At 39.3% G+C, this 18,374-nt stretch overlaps 1 protein-coding gene across 5 annotated transcripts in view; it reads right to left on the bottom strand.

The window, feature by feature from the left end:
* NRG3 (neuregulin 3) overlaps positions 1-18,374 on the bottom strand; it is a 1,465,063-nt gene that overhangs the window by 850,884 nt on the left and 595,805 nt on the right. For 4 of the 5 annotated variants that reach the window (XM_064290319.1, XM_064290320.1, XM_064290318.1 and 1 more), the window contains exon 2: positions 15,007-15,136. In XM_064290319.1, coding sequence (XP_064146389.1) covers positions 15,007-15,136 — 130 coding nt within the window. Of the gene's footprint in view, positions 1-9,547; positions 15,137-18,374 lie in introns of those variants that run through there. The other variant, XR_010322801.1, reaches the window with a different exon arrangement.

Below are 18,374 nucleotides of genomic sequence, written 5' to 3' on the forward strand. Positions count from 1 at the left end.
TAAAATCGCCATGCTTTCTTTCACGTATGCTAACACGGGGAGAAAGAAGAGAGGCTTCATTCTAGGGCACTGAAAATAAAACCTTGCAGAGAGCAATGCTTCTGCATGACTCCAGCCGTGGTTGTAAATTAGCCCAGAAGAACACTCAAACAGTGGCACAATTCTGACCTTATTTAAAATAGCTGCTTTATCAGTTCATCCTTCCTACCAGTTCTTCCCAACCTGCTGTTTTCCGCTCTCTGTTGTCCTATCATTAGCCTCTGTTTCATAACTGCCGGAGAATGCATTCCTCCTAGCGTGGAGCCAGCCACTGCCAAGCATGCCCCTCCCTCAGGAGCCTCAGCACTGAGGTTTCCTAATAGCATTCTGCCCTCAGGGACACAGGATCATTTGGATCAACATGCTGTCAGAGGACTCTGAGGGAAGCTGGATTCCAGGCATGCCGGCCTCTTGGGCATCGTTTTGTCTCTTCAAAGCCCTGTCTTTGAGCACCCCTCTGCCCCAAAGCCTGGGGTCTGTTTGTTTAATGAAGTATCCTGTCCAAATAACCCCTTTCTCTGGAGTTAGCTATGATTTTATTTAGTTTAAACAAGAAAGTCATCTTTGCAGAACTAGAAAGTCACACGCTTCTAGGAATTCTTACAGATTGTACTTCTCTGGTCTGTATTTATGTGTCCTTGTATGCCCAGCTGCCTGGCCCCTCACAGGGATGCCAGGGTCTGAGCCTGTAATACCATTTTCTGTAAATGATGCCCAGACACCTTTTGGAGGCCCTGGCTGGAGGCCAGTCCATCCCCTTTCTAAGGCTTCATCAGCCTCTAACACTCCTGGGCCACTCTGCACCCCTCCTAATAGCCCCAGGACCAGGTACTCAACAGCTAGGGGCAGGTTTTATGCTCTCTGAGCCTGCAGAATTATTCTAAATGCACAATCCCCAGGAAGCCCAAGATGCCTAGCTAACCCTACCCTGCTTGACATACATGGCCCTCTCCTACAATTCCATGTTGTTACCTGGCTGTTTCGTGTCTCTGGGACCTGTGGGTAATAAACTCTTTTTTCTGTCTGGCCTTCCTGCATGAGTCTCACTTCTTCCTGCCACACCTGACAGACCGTCCACGACACCCACAAATCCCTTTGGATCAAACCGAACACATTACCTGATCTCATGTGGGCCCCACAGCAGCTGTGTGACAGAAAAGAAATGCCTTCTAGTTGGGAAAATAAAAGTAGTCCCTTCCATTCTTCCTTAATAATTCAATAGCAATCAACTGTCAAAGCAGCCTTGAATCGTTATGTCTAATTTGTTAAGACAACTTTAGTGTTGGAGAATCATTGCTTATATCTAGGGCATTGAGAAATTGTTGAGAAATTAGTTTTTAGAATGTAACTATGAAATGATCCCTGCAAATATTTCATATTTGTATGTAACCCAGAAAAAAACCCAGTGCCGTTGAGTCGATTCCGACTCATAGCAGCCCTATAGGACAGGGTAGAACTGCCCCATAGAGTTTCCAAGGAGCGCCTGGTGGATTCGAACTGCTGACCCTTTGGTTAGCAGCCGTAGCACTTAACCACTATGCCACCAGGGTTTCCTATTTGTATATAAAATTTATAAATTAATTTTGGATAAAGAAAAATAATCTTGATTTCATAATTTAAGCAATGTGATATTAGGCTTGAAAAGTCATATTTTCGTCTACACTTCTCATTCACTGTAAAAACTCAGAGTTTAAGGAATGGACATGTCATTACCTCTTGATGCTTTAGACAACCATGTGCACCCAAGAGAAAATCATTCAGAAAGGAAGAAGCTAATTACATAAAGAATTTACGATATGAAATTGATTACTGTTAATCACATCTTAAATAATTTTTAAAATTCCCTCCCTGGGCTCTGGAGGAAATCTTCGCCAATGGCAGCTCAAGTCTCAGAGGCTTTGTTGGCAAGCAAGAGAAGGTATCAGAAGGAGAAGTGACCAGGCTCCAGTCTTTGCAAGAGCACATTCATATGTTACCTCTTCTCTGCGGCTCTCCTTGGCTTCCTGAACACTGTTGCCTTCGGTTTTCTCTGTGGATTGAGCAGAGCTCATATCTCTATCACAGAACTAGTCACATTGAACTGAACTAGAAAACGTCCACCTCAGTCAGTGTCTCAATGAGTTTTTATGAGAATATTGCTGCCCAGCAGTTTGCACTGCCCCTGGAATTTTGCAACTACATGATACATGTCAGAGGAAAGACTGAAGGACTGTAGAACTCCATCTATTTTGAGCGTCTACAGTAGAGGACTAATGTGGTGTTCTTCAACACTCACGTGTCCTGTACAGCCCTGAACAAGGTATTTCTCCCATCATGCTGAATGCTTTCACGTTTTTTCCTCTTTTATTTTTCTCCTTAATTTCTCATTTTTCAAAGCTTTCATGAGGGATTTTGTAAGTAAGTATGTTCACAAAGACTTTTCCTTAGCTTCCCAGTCTGCCAAGGATTTCCCTGGTATCTCAAGTGTGGGCTTGGGGTCCTGTTGACATCAGCGTTTGCCCATCAGGGTACCCTGTCACAGTAGATTGTGTTTACCTCTCTGTGCCCCCACTAACAGCAAGTTCTGCACAGGAAGAGCCTTTGGTTTATCACTGACGCTCAGCGCCTTTCGTGATAGCAGGTACCTACTAAGTGTGTCATGTTCACCTGTGTGCATGCATTTTGGGGTGATTTTGCTCTAAGCTGGAAATAATTTCCTGGCATTCACAAAACCATCAGAATCAGAAAAACTGTGATCATAAAACTTTAAACAGAGTTGTACAGAAGCCCTTCAAGGTAAATTTCGGAAGCACTGTCTTTGGCTTCTTTCTGTAAAAGAAAGCAAGCTTCATCTTCCAGGTACCTTTTTTGGTTTTTACAGATAATGGCAGATATAAATAAAGGTACAGAAATAGAACAGGTATAGGATGTTGAAGCGTACTTCCACAGAGTTGGGGTGCAGATCCTGCCGGTACTTAACGACTTTGGACACTTCTGGCTAATCTCAGGAAAGCAGGGAGAGGAACACAGAGGTGGTACCTTCTTGTGAAATCTACATGAAGGAAAACACACCCCACATATGGTGGTCCTGCTTTTCTGTGAATTTGCTTTTTGTCTGAATTATAATCAGGGTGACCATATGTCTCATTTTGCCTGGGATGGTCCAGGTTTATGCTTATTTTTTAAAAGACATTATTAAAACTGCCCCACTGCATCGTAAAAGTTTCTATTTAGATGATAATCTATATGGTCACTCTAATTATAAAATATTGCAGAAGTGAATATATATAGTGTATGTGTATATATATATATACATGTGTGTATCTATACATATATATTATATGTATATACATATATACACAATATACACACATACATACATGTATGTATCAGGAGTTCCTGGTTAAGTGTTCTACTACTAACTGAAAGGTTGGTGGTTTGAACCCATCCAAAGGTCCTTCAGAGGAGAGGCCTGGTGATCTGCTTCATAGGCTTGAAAACTTTATGGAGCAGTTCTACTCTGCACCCATGGGGCTGTCGTGAGTTGAAATCAATTCAGTGGCAACTAACAACATATGTACATTTTAAATTATATACTAAGATATCTTAACGTATAGCAAGAGTTTCAAGTTCCTATTTTTGAGCAGTTTGGATTTCAGGATTCCTAGAGCACTGGGGTTTGGGGAGGGGGTTAGTGGAGAGGTTAATAGTGTAGGCCTAGTCTGGTCCTGGCACTCACTCACCAGCTGTGTAACGTGGGCCATGACCTTGGTCTCAGTCACACTGCCTCCATCTAGCACTGTTCTGGGTGCCTGACACGCCATCAGCAGCTTAGAGACCCTACCTCAGCTTATTCTTCTAGTTAGATTTGCTAGATTACCCTTGGGAAATGTAAATATTTGAGGCACACAAAGACTGAGTTTTTGGTATATGCTTAAAAAATATGACCTGATCCTTTAATCTTGTTTTTTTTTTTTTTTCTTCCCAAGGACACTCAGACCAAAGTGAAACAGAAAGAATAGCACCCTATGGAATGTAGAGATGGGGCCTAGTGCTGCGGAAGTGTTAGGCTGGAGCAGGAATCCTCTCTGTAGCCCAACTGTTGACGGACATCTCCAATTTCCCTGCTGCCTGGGCACTGGGCACAGTCTGAGCCAACTTTGTCTTGTTTTGAGAACATTTTATTGCAATGTTTGCCTGAGGAGCCTGTACGGCCAGGCCTGTACCAGGGTCAGTGCTGTTCACATCTGGACTGACAGGCTATCTCTAGCTAAAAGGACATTTATGGATATGTTCTTAACTTTTTTTCTTTAGCCAAATAATCCATCACTCACTTACTTGTGTTATTTCGTCCATGACAGGTCCTCTCGAGCCCTCCTGGCTCTGTGTGAGGGCTCCTGTCTGTTCCATCGTTAACAGGACTCCCCACTCTGGAAACAGGAAGTGGTGCCAAGGAGCCAGATCTAGGGGGCAATGGAGGATATGCCTGGTGGTCCTCACCTGAGGGCCTGACAATAGGAGGGAGCAGAGTTCTCTGCATATCCTCCCCTCTAGGAATTGTCAACAAGTAGAATTCCAGCAAAAGGTGGCCCTTGTTTCTTCCTGTCTCCTAAGTTCACTACGGGAATAACTGCAATGACTCTTTCATCTGAAAAGTATCTTTGAGCATGACCTTGGGTATTACTGTATTTTTAAATAGTTTATCTGGGCAAGTGCTCTTTAGTCCCTGTTAGTTGTTCTAAGCTGAGCCCTGTGAACAAGGCTGGGTGCCCATCAAGAAGTCCTGGCACAAGTCACTCATTCAGTGAACAAAGCTGTGCAGATTCAATAATAGCGGTACACATACCCTACTGATCATACTCCACTAGCCTCACCGCATGCTTTTTCTGTGCCAAGCACATGCACTTTACTTTTATTAACCCATTCAATTCTCAAAGGAATCCTATGAATTAGTGCTATTATTTATCCATTTAATGGATGAGGAAACCTAGTCATATAGAATGTATGTCAGTTTTCAGTCCGCTTTTTTTTTTTTTAGTTGGTGGCAGAGTAGTGGATTTAACAAGCCAGTCCAAATGAAAATCATTATAAAGAGAAAAGGACCAATATTTTTAATTTGATTTTGACGCCAGTACTTGAAAAGGAATAAAGATATTTTTTACTCTTCATATTGTTTTCATTTTCAAATTTTGAAGTGTTTTATATCATTGCTATGTAGTGAGAACTTCCGGAAGCAATCAGAGTTGTGTCAGGAACTTTTGATGAATCACAAGTGATATGTTAATGGTGTGGCTGATTACCTGTAACAATGCTCAAAAATTCTCAAAGTGTTTTAATTAATTGCAATCTCATCATCATAAGGGGATCATAATTACAACATTTTGCACTTGCATATCCTTTTACAATTTCCAATTGAATTCCACATATATTACGTCCCAACGGGGAGTCCTGGTGTTGAAGTGGTTAAGGGTTCAGCTGTTATTCAAAAGACCTGCAGTTCAAATCCACCAGCTGCTCCTTGGAAGCCCTACGGGACAGTTCCATTCTGTCCGATAGGGTTGCTATGAGTTGGAATTGACAGAATGGCAGTGGCTTTTACATCCCAATGGGAAGTTCAAGTGAAGCTGAAGAAAATTAAAACAAGACCACTAGAGTTAAAATGTGACCTCAATTTTATCCCACCTGAATTTGGAGACCATCTCAAGAATAGATTTGATGCATTGAACTATAATGACTGAAGACTAGACAAGTTATGGGATGACATCAAGGACATCATACATGAAGAAAGCAAAAGGTAAATAAAAAGATAGGAAAGAAAAAAAGACCAAAATGATGTCAGAAGAGACTCTGAAACTTGCTCTTGAATGTACAGAACCTAAAGGGAATGGAAGAAATGATGAAGTAAAAGAATGGAAGATTTCAAAGGGCAACTGGAGAAGATAAGTTAAGTATTATAATGAAATGTGTAAAGACATAGAGCTATAAAACCAAAAGGGAAGAACACACTCAGCTTTTCTCAAGCTGCAAGAACTAAAGAAAAAATTCAAGCCTCAAGTGAAAATATTGAAGAACCCTATGGGGAAAATATTGAAAAATACAGGAAGCATCTAAAGAATATGGAAGGAAAACACAGAGTCACTGTACCAAAAAGAATTAGTCAATGTTCAATCATTTCAGGAAGTAGCATAGGATCAAGAACTGATGGTACTGAAGGAAGAAATCCAAGCTGCACTGAAGGCATTAGTGAAAAACAAGACTCTAGGAACTGATGGAATACCAAATGAGATGTTTCAATAAATGGATGCAGCACTGGAGGTGCTCACTCGTCTATGCCAAGAAATTTAGAAGACAGCTGCCTGGTCAACTGACTGGAAGAGATCCATATTTGTGCCCATTGCAAAGAAAGATGATCCTACAGAATGTGGAAATTATTGAACAAAATCATTAATAGCATACACAAGTAAAATTTTGCCTGAGATCATTCGAAAGAGGTTGCAGCAGTACATTGACAGGGAATTGCCAGAAATTCAAATTGGATTCAGAAGAGGACGTGGAACCAGATATCATTGCTAATGGCAGATGGATCTTGGCTGAAAGCAAATACCAGAAAGATTTTTACCTATGTTTTATTGACTATGCAAATGCTTTCCACTGTGTGGATCATAACAAATTATGGAAACCTGGAAGAATGGAATTCCCAGAATACTTAATTGTGCTCAGTTCATGAGGAACCTGTACATAGACTAAAGGACAGTCATTTAAATAGAGCAAGGGTATACCATGTGGCTGAAAGTCATGAAATGTGTGCATCAAGGTTGTATCCTTTCACCATACTTATTCAATCTGTATGCTGAGCAAATAATCCAAGAAACTGAATTACATGAAGAAGAATGAACATCAAGATTAGAGGAAGACTTGTTAACCTGCGTTATGCAGATGACACAACCTTGCCTGCTGAAAGTGAAAACTTGAAGCACTTACTGATGAAGACCAAAGGCTACAGCCTTCAATATGGATTACAAGTCGACATAAAGATACAAAAATCCTCACAACTGGAACAATGAGCAACACCATGATAAGTGGAGAAAAGATTAAATTTGTCAAGGATTTCATTTTACTTGGATCCACAATCACCATCCATGGAAGCAGCAGTCAAGAAATCAAAGGACATATTGCATTGGGCAAATCTGCTGCAAGAGACCTCTTTACAGTGTTGAAAAGCAAAAATGTCACCTTGAGGACTAAGGTACACCTGACCCGAGCCCTGATATTTTCAATCACCTCATATGCATGCAAAAGATGAACAGTGAATAATGAATACCGAAGAAGAATTGATTCATTTGAACTATGGTGTTGGTAAAGAATATTGAGTATACATACCATGGACTGTCAGAAGAAGGAAGAAGTCTGTCTTGTAAGAAGTACAGCCAGAACTCTCCTTAGAGCAAGGATGGCAAGACTTCCTCTCATGTACAGGTTTCATAATCGAGGTTCAACTCCAGCACCTCCTTAACTCTGATTCTTTGTTAAGCTCCTCTCCATTGAAACCTAAGTCTCCACTTCATTAAATAAGATGGATAATACCTGCTTAGTCTCCCTCACAGGATCCCAGCAAAAATGGTTTTGCCTAGTTTTAATACGAGCAGAAGGGAGAAGGGGAAAGAGCTGTCATATTCAGATAATCTATTGTGTATCTAGAGTTTTCTATGTATCGTTGCTTTCAATTTTTGCACCAAAACTTTAACACAGGTATGTTGACGCTAACAACTTTTTTTTTTTAAATAAAAGATGGAAGATTTGGGTTCAATGACTTGCAGAAAAATCACAGAGCCAGTATGAAAATGAGCAAAGCTTTTAACTCTGTTACTTCAATTGTGAACCCACACTTGCCTCCTGTACCTCTTATCTCATGTCATTTGGGACGCTATTTAAAAAATAAAACAAAACTAAACACATTTATCTCAGTTCTTTTCTACAACAACAAACCCAAATCATAATAGCCACCTCAAGAAATACCAATTCATGCTTCGTTTACAGCTGCCAATCAAGTTAGAATGCACTAAAATAAGATAAAATGTGCTATCACTTCTTACTGAGTATATTTTTCTGGTCCTTTGCATATTTAAGAAACCCTTAAAACACACCAGCTTAGGTCCAACACAATCAGGCTAGACTAGAGGTGATTCACTGAGTGCTTGTCATGGAATTAGAGTTCATTTTGCTGTTATTTTTGTTTTTGTAGTTGTTGGTGTCTTAGTTTTTGTTTTATTTTATTTTTGAAAGATTTCCAGTAAAAGTTTACACAGAAAATTAGGTTCCCATTTAACAATTACTACACATATTGTTCAGAGACATTGGTTACATTTTTCACAATACATCAACGTTCTCATTAATTTCATTTTAGGTGTTTCTTTTCCAGTAATCTGGTTTCCCTGTTCTTTCGCCCTTTCATCTTTGCTTTAGAGCAGTTGTTGTCATATATGTCCCAACATTGATGAAAAGCATACTTTTTTGTGTGTGTACTTCTTAGTGACATCATTTCTTTATCTTGGTCAAGCTGTGCACACTTCACCTACCTTCAGCGTTACCTTTTCCCATTACCAAAAATAACAAGCGTCTACTATTTAAAAAAAAAAAAAAGGGTCGGCAGTTCAAATCCGCCAGGCGCTCCTCGGGAACTCTGTGGGACAGTTCTACTCTGTCCTGTAGGGTAGCTATGAGTTGATTCCCCCTCATTTCACCCCCACCCATCCCTAGAGCCCCTCCCTCTGTTTGTTTTATTTCTGAGCGAACTGGGCTATCTCGATAAACTACATCCACAAAGAAGGAGAGCATCATAATCTGGTTTGTGTCTTCTTGTCAAGGGCAATCAATAAACTGCCTGTTACAAACACAGCAATCAGAAATTACTCAAATTATGTCTGGACTGGCTGTCGCATAGGATCTCATGAACGTGTCTCTGAATAACTCGAAGCTTCTTCTAAGTTCCTCCCCCCTCACATTCTATCCACTCTTCAGGTACTCTGTCAGAAGGCCAGGCTTTAGAGATCTTTCAGCCACAACCACCGCCAGTCAAAGGAGTCCAGGGATGTGTGCCAAACCTTCCTTCCATCCCGACTTGCTCCAACCACAGAGAATCATTAACTGCTGCTGCCTGCTCTCACAGCACCTACTGGAGAGCCACCCGATGAAAAGGACCCTTGCTGAGTGTAAAAGGTAATGGACCTCCAACTGACAGAGCAAAGCGCTGAAAGGGACAGCCTTGCAATTTTATAGAGCGCATCAGAGGGGTCCGAATCGACTTGACGGCACTGGGTTCTGGGTTATCACAGGGGTGAAAACCCTCGTGGCGTAGTGGCTAAGTGCTACGGCTGCTAACCAAAGGGTCGGCGGTTCAAATCCGCCAGGCGCTCCTTGGAAACTCTATGGGGCAGTTCTACCCTGTCCCATAGGGTCACTATGAGTCGGAATCGACTCGACGGCACTGGGTTTGTTTTTTTTTTTTTTTTGGTTTATCATAGGAGTAACTTTATACTGTGCTCAATCCTCTTAAAAATGGAAGTTTTGTTGAAAAATCTACTCAGTCAGAGCTAGACGTGAGAAGGAACAGCATCTCCTTGTAGGGTTCTCCTCCTTTTCAATGGCTGCCCTTCTCCCAACCAGACCAGCAGTTTCCCAGATTGCTGCCTAGTCCATCAGCCTCCTTACCGAGGCATTGCCGGTGGCGATGGTTGCTTTTGGATTGCTTTCCTCTTGTTCTAGGAGTTACATATTTCAAGCATCTTCAAGTGAATCGCTTGGTAGATTTCCAAAATGATCAATATAGGTCTAATTCAACTCAAATGCTATCCTTTCCAAAGTTTTGAAAATTCATTTTGTGCGGTAGGGCTAGTGAGATATTTAATGAGGTTCAATTCAGAAAAGATACATCCTTTTAACTTGAATTTGGCCTAAAAATACACTTGGTCCATTCAAATACCCGGCAATATTTTAAGTTACAATGGCTACCTCTTTCATTCTAGTGAAATATATTACCAAGAGCACAATTTTACAAGTTCTTAAAGTTTCTAGCAAAGACATGAAAATAAATAGATCAGAAAACACCCTGCTTTTATTCAGAATATTTTGATTCTAGGAGTTTTTAGTGACTTGCTATTCTTCTCTACCCAGATTTATTTCTGCAGAATGTGTCTTATTATATACCGAATCCAATTTTTTAAAATGTTTTCAAAACACATGAATTGAGCATAGGAAATAATTATTTTAAAGAGTAAAAATGAATTATTAATAATAGGATGAGCAGATACATTTAAATAGACTTAGCAGTGCTTAATTTAGAATGAGCTAATTGAAAACTCTCTAATCAGCTTAATAATAATGGATTATAACAGCATGGTGGGAAAAAGACGTGGCAGTTGGCTTCCATAAAGATTATAGCCTTGGAAGTCCTGTGGTGCAGTTCTAGTCTGTCCTATAGAGTCACTATGAGTCGGAATCAACTTAAGGGCAACAGGTTTCAATTTGACAGAGACAGGGACACTATCTTTCTTTACAGAAAGGCTTTTAGCATGGGTCCAATCTTCCTTAACCAGATGGTACACATGAAGGATAAGTATGACTCTATAAGGCATTCCTATGCTGGACAATTATTTTTAATGAAGAACTAATAACAATCAATCTAAAGGAAAAAGATGAAGAGCGGTTAACTTGTTTTCTTTCCATTAAAATATTTTTCAAAAATAAATTTTTTGAATTATAACTTACATCCATGTGCAATGTAGAGATCTTAGAAAAATCATAAGGCTCAAAAAAGAAAATAGTTGTAAACCCTATTCACATATTTATTTAGTTTCTTTTCAGAATGAGGGTCTTATTGTATGTTCAGCTTTACAATTTTCTAAACTGGTTTTCATATAAAGCATGATACAATGAGCATTTTCATGTCAGTGAAACATTTTGAAAATTCCAGTTATATTGATTTCATCCAACATATAGATATATTCTAATTTATATAACCAAACCAAAAAATAAAACCCATTTCCATCAGGTCAGTTCCGACTCATAGTGACCCTACAGGACAGAGTAGAATTGCCCCATAGGGTTTCCAAGGAGCAGCTGGTAGATTCAAACTGCCAACCTTTTGGTTAGCTGCCATAGCTCTTAACCACCAAGGCTCCTCTAATTTATGTAGATACTTAAATTCAGACTTTTTTTTTTTGCTATTATAAATAAACCTGTGTTGAAATCCTTACAAAAAAACCTTCGTATACATTTCCGTAGGCCAGACTCTTAGAAACAATATAATGTTTTGAAACATACTGAAACACCGTCTACAGAAAATATTTAACAAAGTACACTCCTCAACTAGTTTTATGAGAATGTGTTTCTACTGAAATCTCACCAAACTGAATATTGAGTTTTAAAAATCACTAAATCTTTGACAGGCAAAAACACAGCCCATCTAATTTACATTTGTTTGTGAAGCTGAGTATTTTTCATGTTTATTTGTTGTTTTTACTCTTTTTAAGCAAAGATTATGCCCCTCACTTTTGGCCTTATTGATCTGTGTGACTTCTTTAGATTATTAATTCTTTGTGGTATTTGCTATAATGGTTCACTCAGTGCTTGTGTTTTAGTTTTGTTTCTGAATTTTGATGTTCAGATGAGAAAATAACGTACATTTTATCAAAATTCTTTAATTTTATCTCTCATTTCATTTTTGCTCAAAAGGTCCTTTAATTTCTGACATAAAAAATACATAATTTTATTTACTGTTTTATGTATTCCTTATTTATTACATTAATTCTCGAATTTACTGAGAATAACTTCTGGTATAGAGAAGAGGTAAGAATCCAAGGTTGGTATTTTTTTATTTAGTGGTCAATCATTTATTGAACTATCAGCCTCTCATTTTTCCTCTAATTTAAGAATCCACCTTTAGTATTATAATAAGTTCCACTACTGACGAGGCTATTTTCACTGATCAATCTCTGGATGATCTGAGACTTTAAATTTAGAAAGAGCAAGTTCACCTGTTTATGCATGTTTGTATGTTTGTGTGCATGTGTGTGTTTATGTATTGCTCTTTAAAATCCTATTCCCAAGCTATTTTTAGGACCTTGGTGTCTCTCTGAAATTTTCATTAATTTTCTCTAATTCTAAATTATTGACACTGTAAACGTTTTTTGAAAGACTGGAAAATACCTAAAACAACGACAGCCACAACAAAGGGAAGAACGTTAAGCCCCCTATGCTGGAGCTGAGCTGTTCCCATTTTGGAGCATGCACTGCCAGTATACCTGTCACAGGGTTTCTGAGTCACACTCAGTAGTTTGGCTACTACTCTTCCTTGGCAAGGAAACAGAAAAATGTGAGAGTGTGGTATATTTTCAAAGCATAGAAAATAAAATTTGGTGTAGTTTATCATAGGATTGCAATATTAAAAAAAAAAAACTAGAAAATATAATCAATTTCTCTCAGAGTTAGATGTCTAATCCTTTGAGACATGTCAAAAGTAAACTATTTAATAATCTAGATTCGTGCACAGCCCTTATATTGCTGCTCTGATCTACTAAATGGCATCTTGCTTAATGGGAAACATAATCTGGTTGCTAATGCATCGTAAAGAAACCCCTGGTAGCGGGCAAGTCACTCTAACACACTTCCCCTTGTTTTTGATGTTTACTAAGGATGAAGTATTTCTCTTACTTCAAGCACATTACAGAGTGCAGTGCCATTTAATTCCTGAGTTCATTTCTGTATGTATTTATTCAACAGTATCTCAGTGATAGGAGGTGCTCCATAAGCATTGGTTGGATGGGCAAAGAATGAATGGAACGTACTGCTTAAATAGAGTGCTATACAAAATGGCACGTTATTAATAACTACACTGGAATTCTTAGAAGTGGCTCGTGCAGGAACAAACGTAAGCCTTTTATTCATAGCAAAGCCTGGGAGATGAATAGCTGGCACAAGCAATGTATGATTTATTCATATACAGTAGTAGAAGATTTATAGGCATCTATTCGCCTTTACTCGAGTTCCAATTCTGTCTTAGGCTGGTCTTTTGTCATGATTAGCTATGTTGTGACTCTAAATTAAATAACATGTCGTCTGTGCTGAAATATGCAAAAATATGAAGACAGAAGTACAAAATTATTATACATGTACATAGCTATATCGTGGCTCGTGTATGTTAAAATAATTACACACATACATGCCCACAAAAGCAAATGATTATTTTTTAGACCTGAGGCCCATGAACTAATAGAGAATACAGTGAGATTGTATGTTGAAGAATAAGAACTATTTTGCTCTTTTGGACATTCCTGGCTTTGGAAAGCATGAATCAAATCAGCCTGTGTACTTTGGTGGGGCCTGCTCTGATCCTTCCCCAGAGCCAAAGACCATCACAGCAAGCAGCTGCTTTAACTGATTCTTCTGATCCAACTCTTCATCAATTGATGAGGAATGAAAACTTAATTGGACTGTGACGCCCACTCCCACATATGATCCTGCAGGAATAACAAAGGTGACTTTGATTTCTGGTTGTGTATCTGTACCAGCATGGGCACACTTCATGCTTTGAAAGTGTAGCTCATTCCTGGCTTTTCCACTGACGTCTTTCTAGAAGTCACTTGTGTCTAGGATGAAATAATGTATATAAACAAGAGGAGTAGGGGCGGAACAATTCCCCACTGTTTGTACTCCCCACTCAGGTTCCCAAGGACAGGAACAAGATGTGAAGGTTGTGACTGGTGTCAATGTAATGACATTGGCAGAAATCACATGAATGCTGCCATATCCAAGGTGAAGGGAAGGCCACCAGTCTGTTTGTCCCAGCACAGGACATATTGTAAGCTTCACAGATATCTACCACTATATATATACATCATTTCTTCCAAACCCAGGCCAGCTGACCCCTGTGGAAGCAAGTCCTTCTGATGGACGGAGGCTAGTTCCTGGAGCCAGGTGGGATTTTGGGGCACGTTCCAAGTTTACAACAATAAAATGTATTGCTCTATGCCATCTTATAAAATAACACAGAAATAAAGTTTTATAAGAGCAATAGAGAGGAAAACAGTTGTAATTTTCCATGCTTCATAATTCAGAATAATTAATTTAGTAACTGTGACATATGAGTGGAGTAATTAAAGAGAAGGAAAGGGGTGTGGATACAGATGATCACTGAAGCGTATACAACTGCAAGGAAAACAAATTACCAGGGCAGTGCTAGAAATAAAAGCCGGGTGGGAAATATTTTTCAGATGCTAATTTGATTCTTCTATTGAGCCTTAAAGCTGCCTTGTCTACAAGTGCACTGTTGATCTCCATGTTTTTATTTTTAGCAGTTATGTAACCTTATGTCTCTAAAAACCAATTAAACACCTTCTTGGCCTCTAGAGAGAAGTTCCCCTAAGTAGTTCACTACGGAGACCATAACAGGACTATGATTTCATTTACAACACCTTGCTGGAGAGTGTTTCATCATCAGAGGTGTTAAAAAAATGGATTGAAATTAATAAGCCAGGCCAGAATCAAAGTAAGATGCAATTTTCTCTGGACACAGTTACAGCCTCTGGGGTGTGGTTCACAATGAACAGGAGGTGAGATCTTAGATGAGTGGCTTGCTTTGTCCTGCCTCAGAATGTAGTTTTGCAACAAAAGATTACTTCTACGTTACCCGGATGTGTACCTAGATCCCACACCAGGCTTGTAATGTGAGTAATAATCACTTCCATTACATGGGCATATATGAAAGTCAACTTTTCTCTACTTGGTCAGGTAAAACTGAAACCATGTCTACATTGCTTTTGGTGTTAAGTCCTTCCAACGCTTGTCCTGTGTTAAGACTCCACTCTGCCATTGGCACAGCTGGAGTGCAGGCATGGCAGACACAGTCTCTGGTGCTCATGCTCACCACCGCCCTCTGCCACCAGCTCCTGCTCAGGTCCTGCCCTTTCCACATGCGTGGCTGCAGTGACTTACCGACAGTGTTTGTGTGATCCGGTCAGGGTCTCGATCACAAAGCACTCGCCATCGTTGAGGCAGTAGGCAAGGTCCTTGTCTCGGCAGGGTTTGAAGTGCTCTGAGCGCTCTGTGGAATATGTCGTTGTATCTGTCAAGCAAAACCCAGAGGAAAATGCTGTCAGCAGTGAATCCTGACACCGCAACCCGTCCCTGGCCCAGACCGGTATATGGAGAACTTTTCATGGCTTCTGGCCTCAGGGCCTCCAGACAGACAGAGTGATGGACCCCACTCGGTACTGAACAAGTGCAGCTGGATCGACCATTGCATTCAATTGTCTTGTATCTCCACTACCATTACACAACTGGAATCACTATAGATGCTTTTCATCTTAGGACCTTAACAGTGAACGCTGAATCTTCCTGCAATCAAACACCCCGGATTCTCTTCTACTAATTTCAGTTTTAATAAACATTTTGTATAACGGATTGAAACAACACCCCTTTTCCTTCACTGTTGCCAAATGTCATTAAAAATCTGATCAACGTGTTTTCTGACTGTTCTGTGGAAACCGGTGTCATTTTCCAGGGATTTTTTTTTTTTTTTTTAGTTTTTACTGTAATTGGCCAATGGCTAAGCCAAATATTCTTTCACTTTCTTCTTTTATTACGTAATTAAAATGCAAATGTTCCATACTCTGAAATAGACTCCCAAATGTGAAGAATGTTTCTAGTAAATATTTAACAGCACCGAAGTATTGCCATTTTTTGAAAATATTTTCTTAAAAATGCATTTTTTAGATCATAATTACTTTTTTTTTAATGAAGCTATATGTCTATATCTGTTTCCCAAATAGGAAACTAACCATCAGTATGTGCTGCCTATAAGACACAGACTATTAACACTTAGGCATCATTCTAGTTTAAATTTTAAGCAACTGAATATTAGTACCAATTCCACTGCTACATACAAGAAAAAAATATATTTAAAAAGTCAAAGATGAATAAATTATTCAGCACTTTAAGCTCTTCAAGTTTCTTTTCGCAAATCTAGATTAGTAATAACGTTCAACACCACAAAACGTTGTGCCAGCTTACTAACTGGAGGTCACAGTGAGTCTCTTCCTGCTGTTCAGCTGAACTGAAGAAGAGTCATCTTCCTATAAGGAAATTTACTCAGGTCTTTTTTATGTCTAAAAATCCATTTCCAAGAGAATAACTAAAATCCTTACTAGAGCACAGAAGGACTTTAAAACCAAAAAAAAAAAAAACCAAACCCATTGCCATCTAGTTGATTCGTAGTGACCCTATAGGATGGAGTAGAACTGCCCCATTGAGTTTCCACAGAACGCCTGGTGGATTTGAACTGCCAGCCTTTTGGTTAGCAGCCATAGCACTTAGCCACTACACCACCAGGGTTTCCAGAAGGACTTCAGCCATCTGAAATTTAGTCTGACTATCCAGTCTCATCTTCTTGCACTCTAAAACACACAATTTAATTTCCAACTGTCATTCTATTTACCCCAGATGCCAGGAACCATCGCACTGCTCCTTCTCCCTGGACCACCCATCTCCCCTGCCCTTTTATTTGCTGGGTGTCACTTAGAAATCCCTCAGGGCTGAGATAATCTTCCTCTGGGATTCCCCTAACACTGCAAGTAACTGCTCGTTCCCATGTTTACTCATTCCTCTAGTCCATGAGTTCCTTGAGGGCAGGGGCTGAGGTTTAACCAGATTAGATACTCAAGTGGAAACCCTGGTGGTATAGGGGTTAAGTCCTGTGGCTGCTAACCAAAAGGTTGGCAGTTTGAATCCACTAGGCACTCCTTGGGAACCCTATGGGGAAGTTCTACTCTGTCCTATAGGGTCATTATGAGTTGGAATTGAATCAGCGGCAATGGGTTTTTAGATGCTCCAGGAAAAATGTCTTCAATAAATCTGATCATTCTGACAACAGTAACAGTTTAAATGCGTTGATGGATGACATGATCATTGAGATCATTACAATCTTATAGAAGTAATACACTTCTTCTGGCAGAAGTAGGATGCAATTTCACATCAGGGTTGTCTTTTTAATACACCTGCTTTAATATCGACGCATAGAGAAAAGACATTGTCCTAAGATTCCCACAGACTGTCACTCATATACCACTTATACACTGTGACCATTAACAACATCCACTTGTAGTCTCTGTCTTGGTGGTACAAGGAAACCCATTTTTGTTTTCCATTTCAAAATATCTCCTTGTTTACACTATGGTACAAATTAAAGGGTCTGTTTTCCAGGTCTTCTCTACAGTGAAGAGCTGTGATTCAGGACAGGATGTGATGAACGGTCACACAGAATCAGTCTCTCTTTCCCAGTGAAATATTTAAAATTCAAGAGCACACAGGAAAAAATTCAATATGGAATACCACACAGTTGGCTGCTATGCTGACTGTTGAAGTTCATTAACTTGTCATCAGTTAGTTAACTTTTCCTTTAATTTCTTATTATCCATTTATTGATATTCACTGATCATTCCTCCAAGAATAGTTTTAATTAACATAATCTACAGCATAAAATGTGAGATCCTTATTTTATAAGTGGCTTTAACAGGCTACAGACTCCAAGAGCAAGACAACAGCAAAGCAATTACAATCAATTAGTTTCCATCTGACAACTGTCTCCAGTGATTACCACCCCATTCTACCAACTACTTCCCCCCTATATTTCCGGACTCTGTCCTATACGGTCGCTATGAGTTGGAATCGACTTGACAGCAGTGGGTTTGGTTTTGGGAGCATCACAAAAAATCCGAGATTCAAGTAAATGCCTCTGCAAAAGTGGGAGGTGAGAGACTGCAGAGATTCCAGGCTTAGCTTGCGCTCTGGTTTTCTATTTGCCTAGCTTAAATAATCACAAAATTATTTTGAAATATTTGTACTTATCCCTCACAGCAACTTAACTATATTTAAAGAAAGCACCACTATTAATCATTTAAATAACTTAATGATATAAATAATAACAGAAATTTTAGCCTGATCTCCCAACAGGTTAGAAAACTGCAATTATTAATAAATTTGAAATCTTGAATTTTCCTAAGATTCTATTTCCCTAGAAGCATCCATATAGCACGATTCACCTAAAATCCCAGAAGTGTTGACCACAATAAATGAAATCCCTTTGCTTTTCTTCTATTTTTACCTCTTTTTATTTCAGATTTTTAGTTTGGGGATTTAATAACTTACCTTCTAATCTGATCCTCACATGAACTGTATATAGTAGGGATTGCTTCCCCTTTTGAAACTGAGGTTCAGAATGACTAAATAACTTTCCTCAGGAAACACGGACTGCACAAACTGACTTAGCCACAGGTCATTTCTCTAAAGCCTGGGTCTCTCCTTGT

Source organism: Loxodonta africana, chromosome 8, assembly GCF_030014295.1.
Source record: "Loxodonta africana isolate mLoxAfr1 chromosome 8, mLoxAfr1.hap2, whole genome shotgun sequence".
Classification (NCBI taxonomy): domain Eukaryota; kingdom Metazoa; phylum Chordata; class Mammalia; order Proboscidea; family Elephantidae; genus Loxodonta; species Loxodonta africana.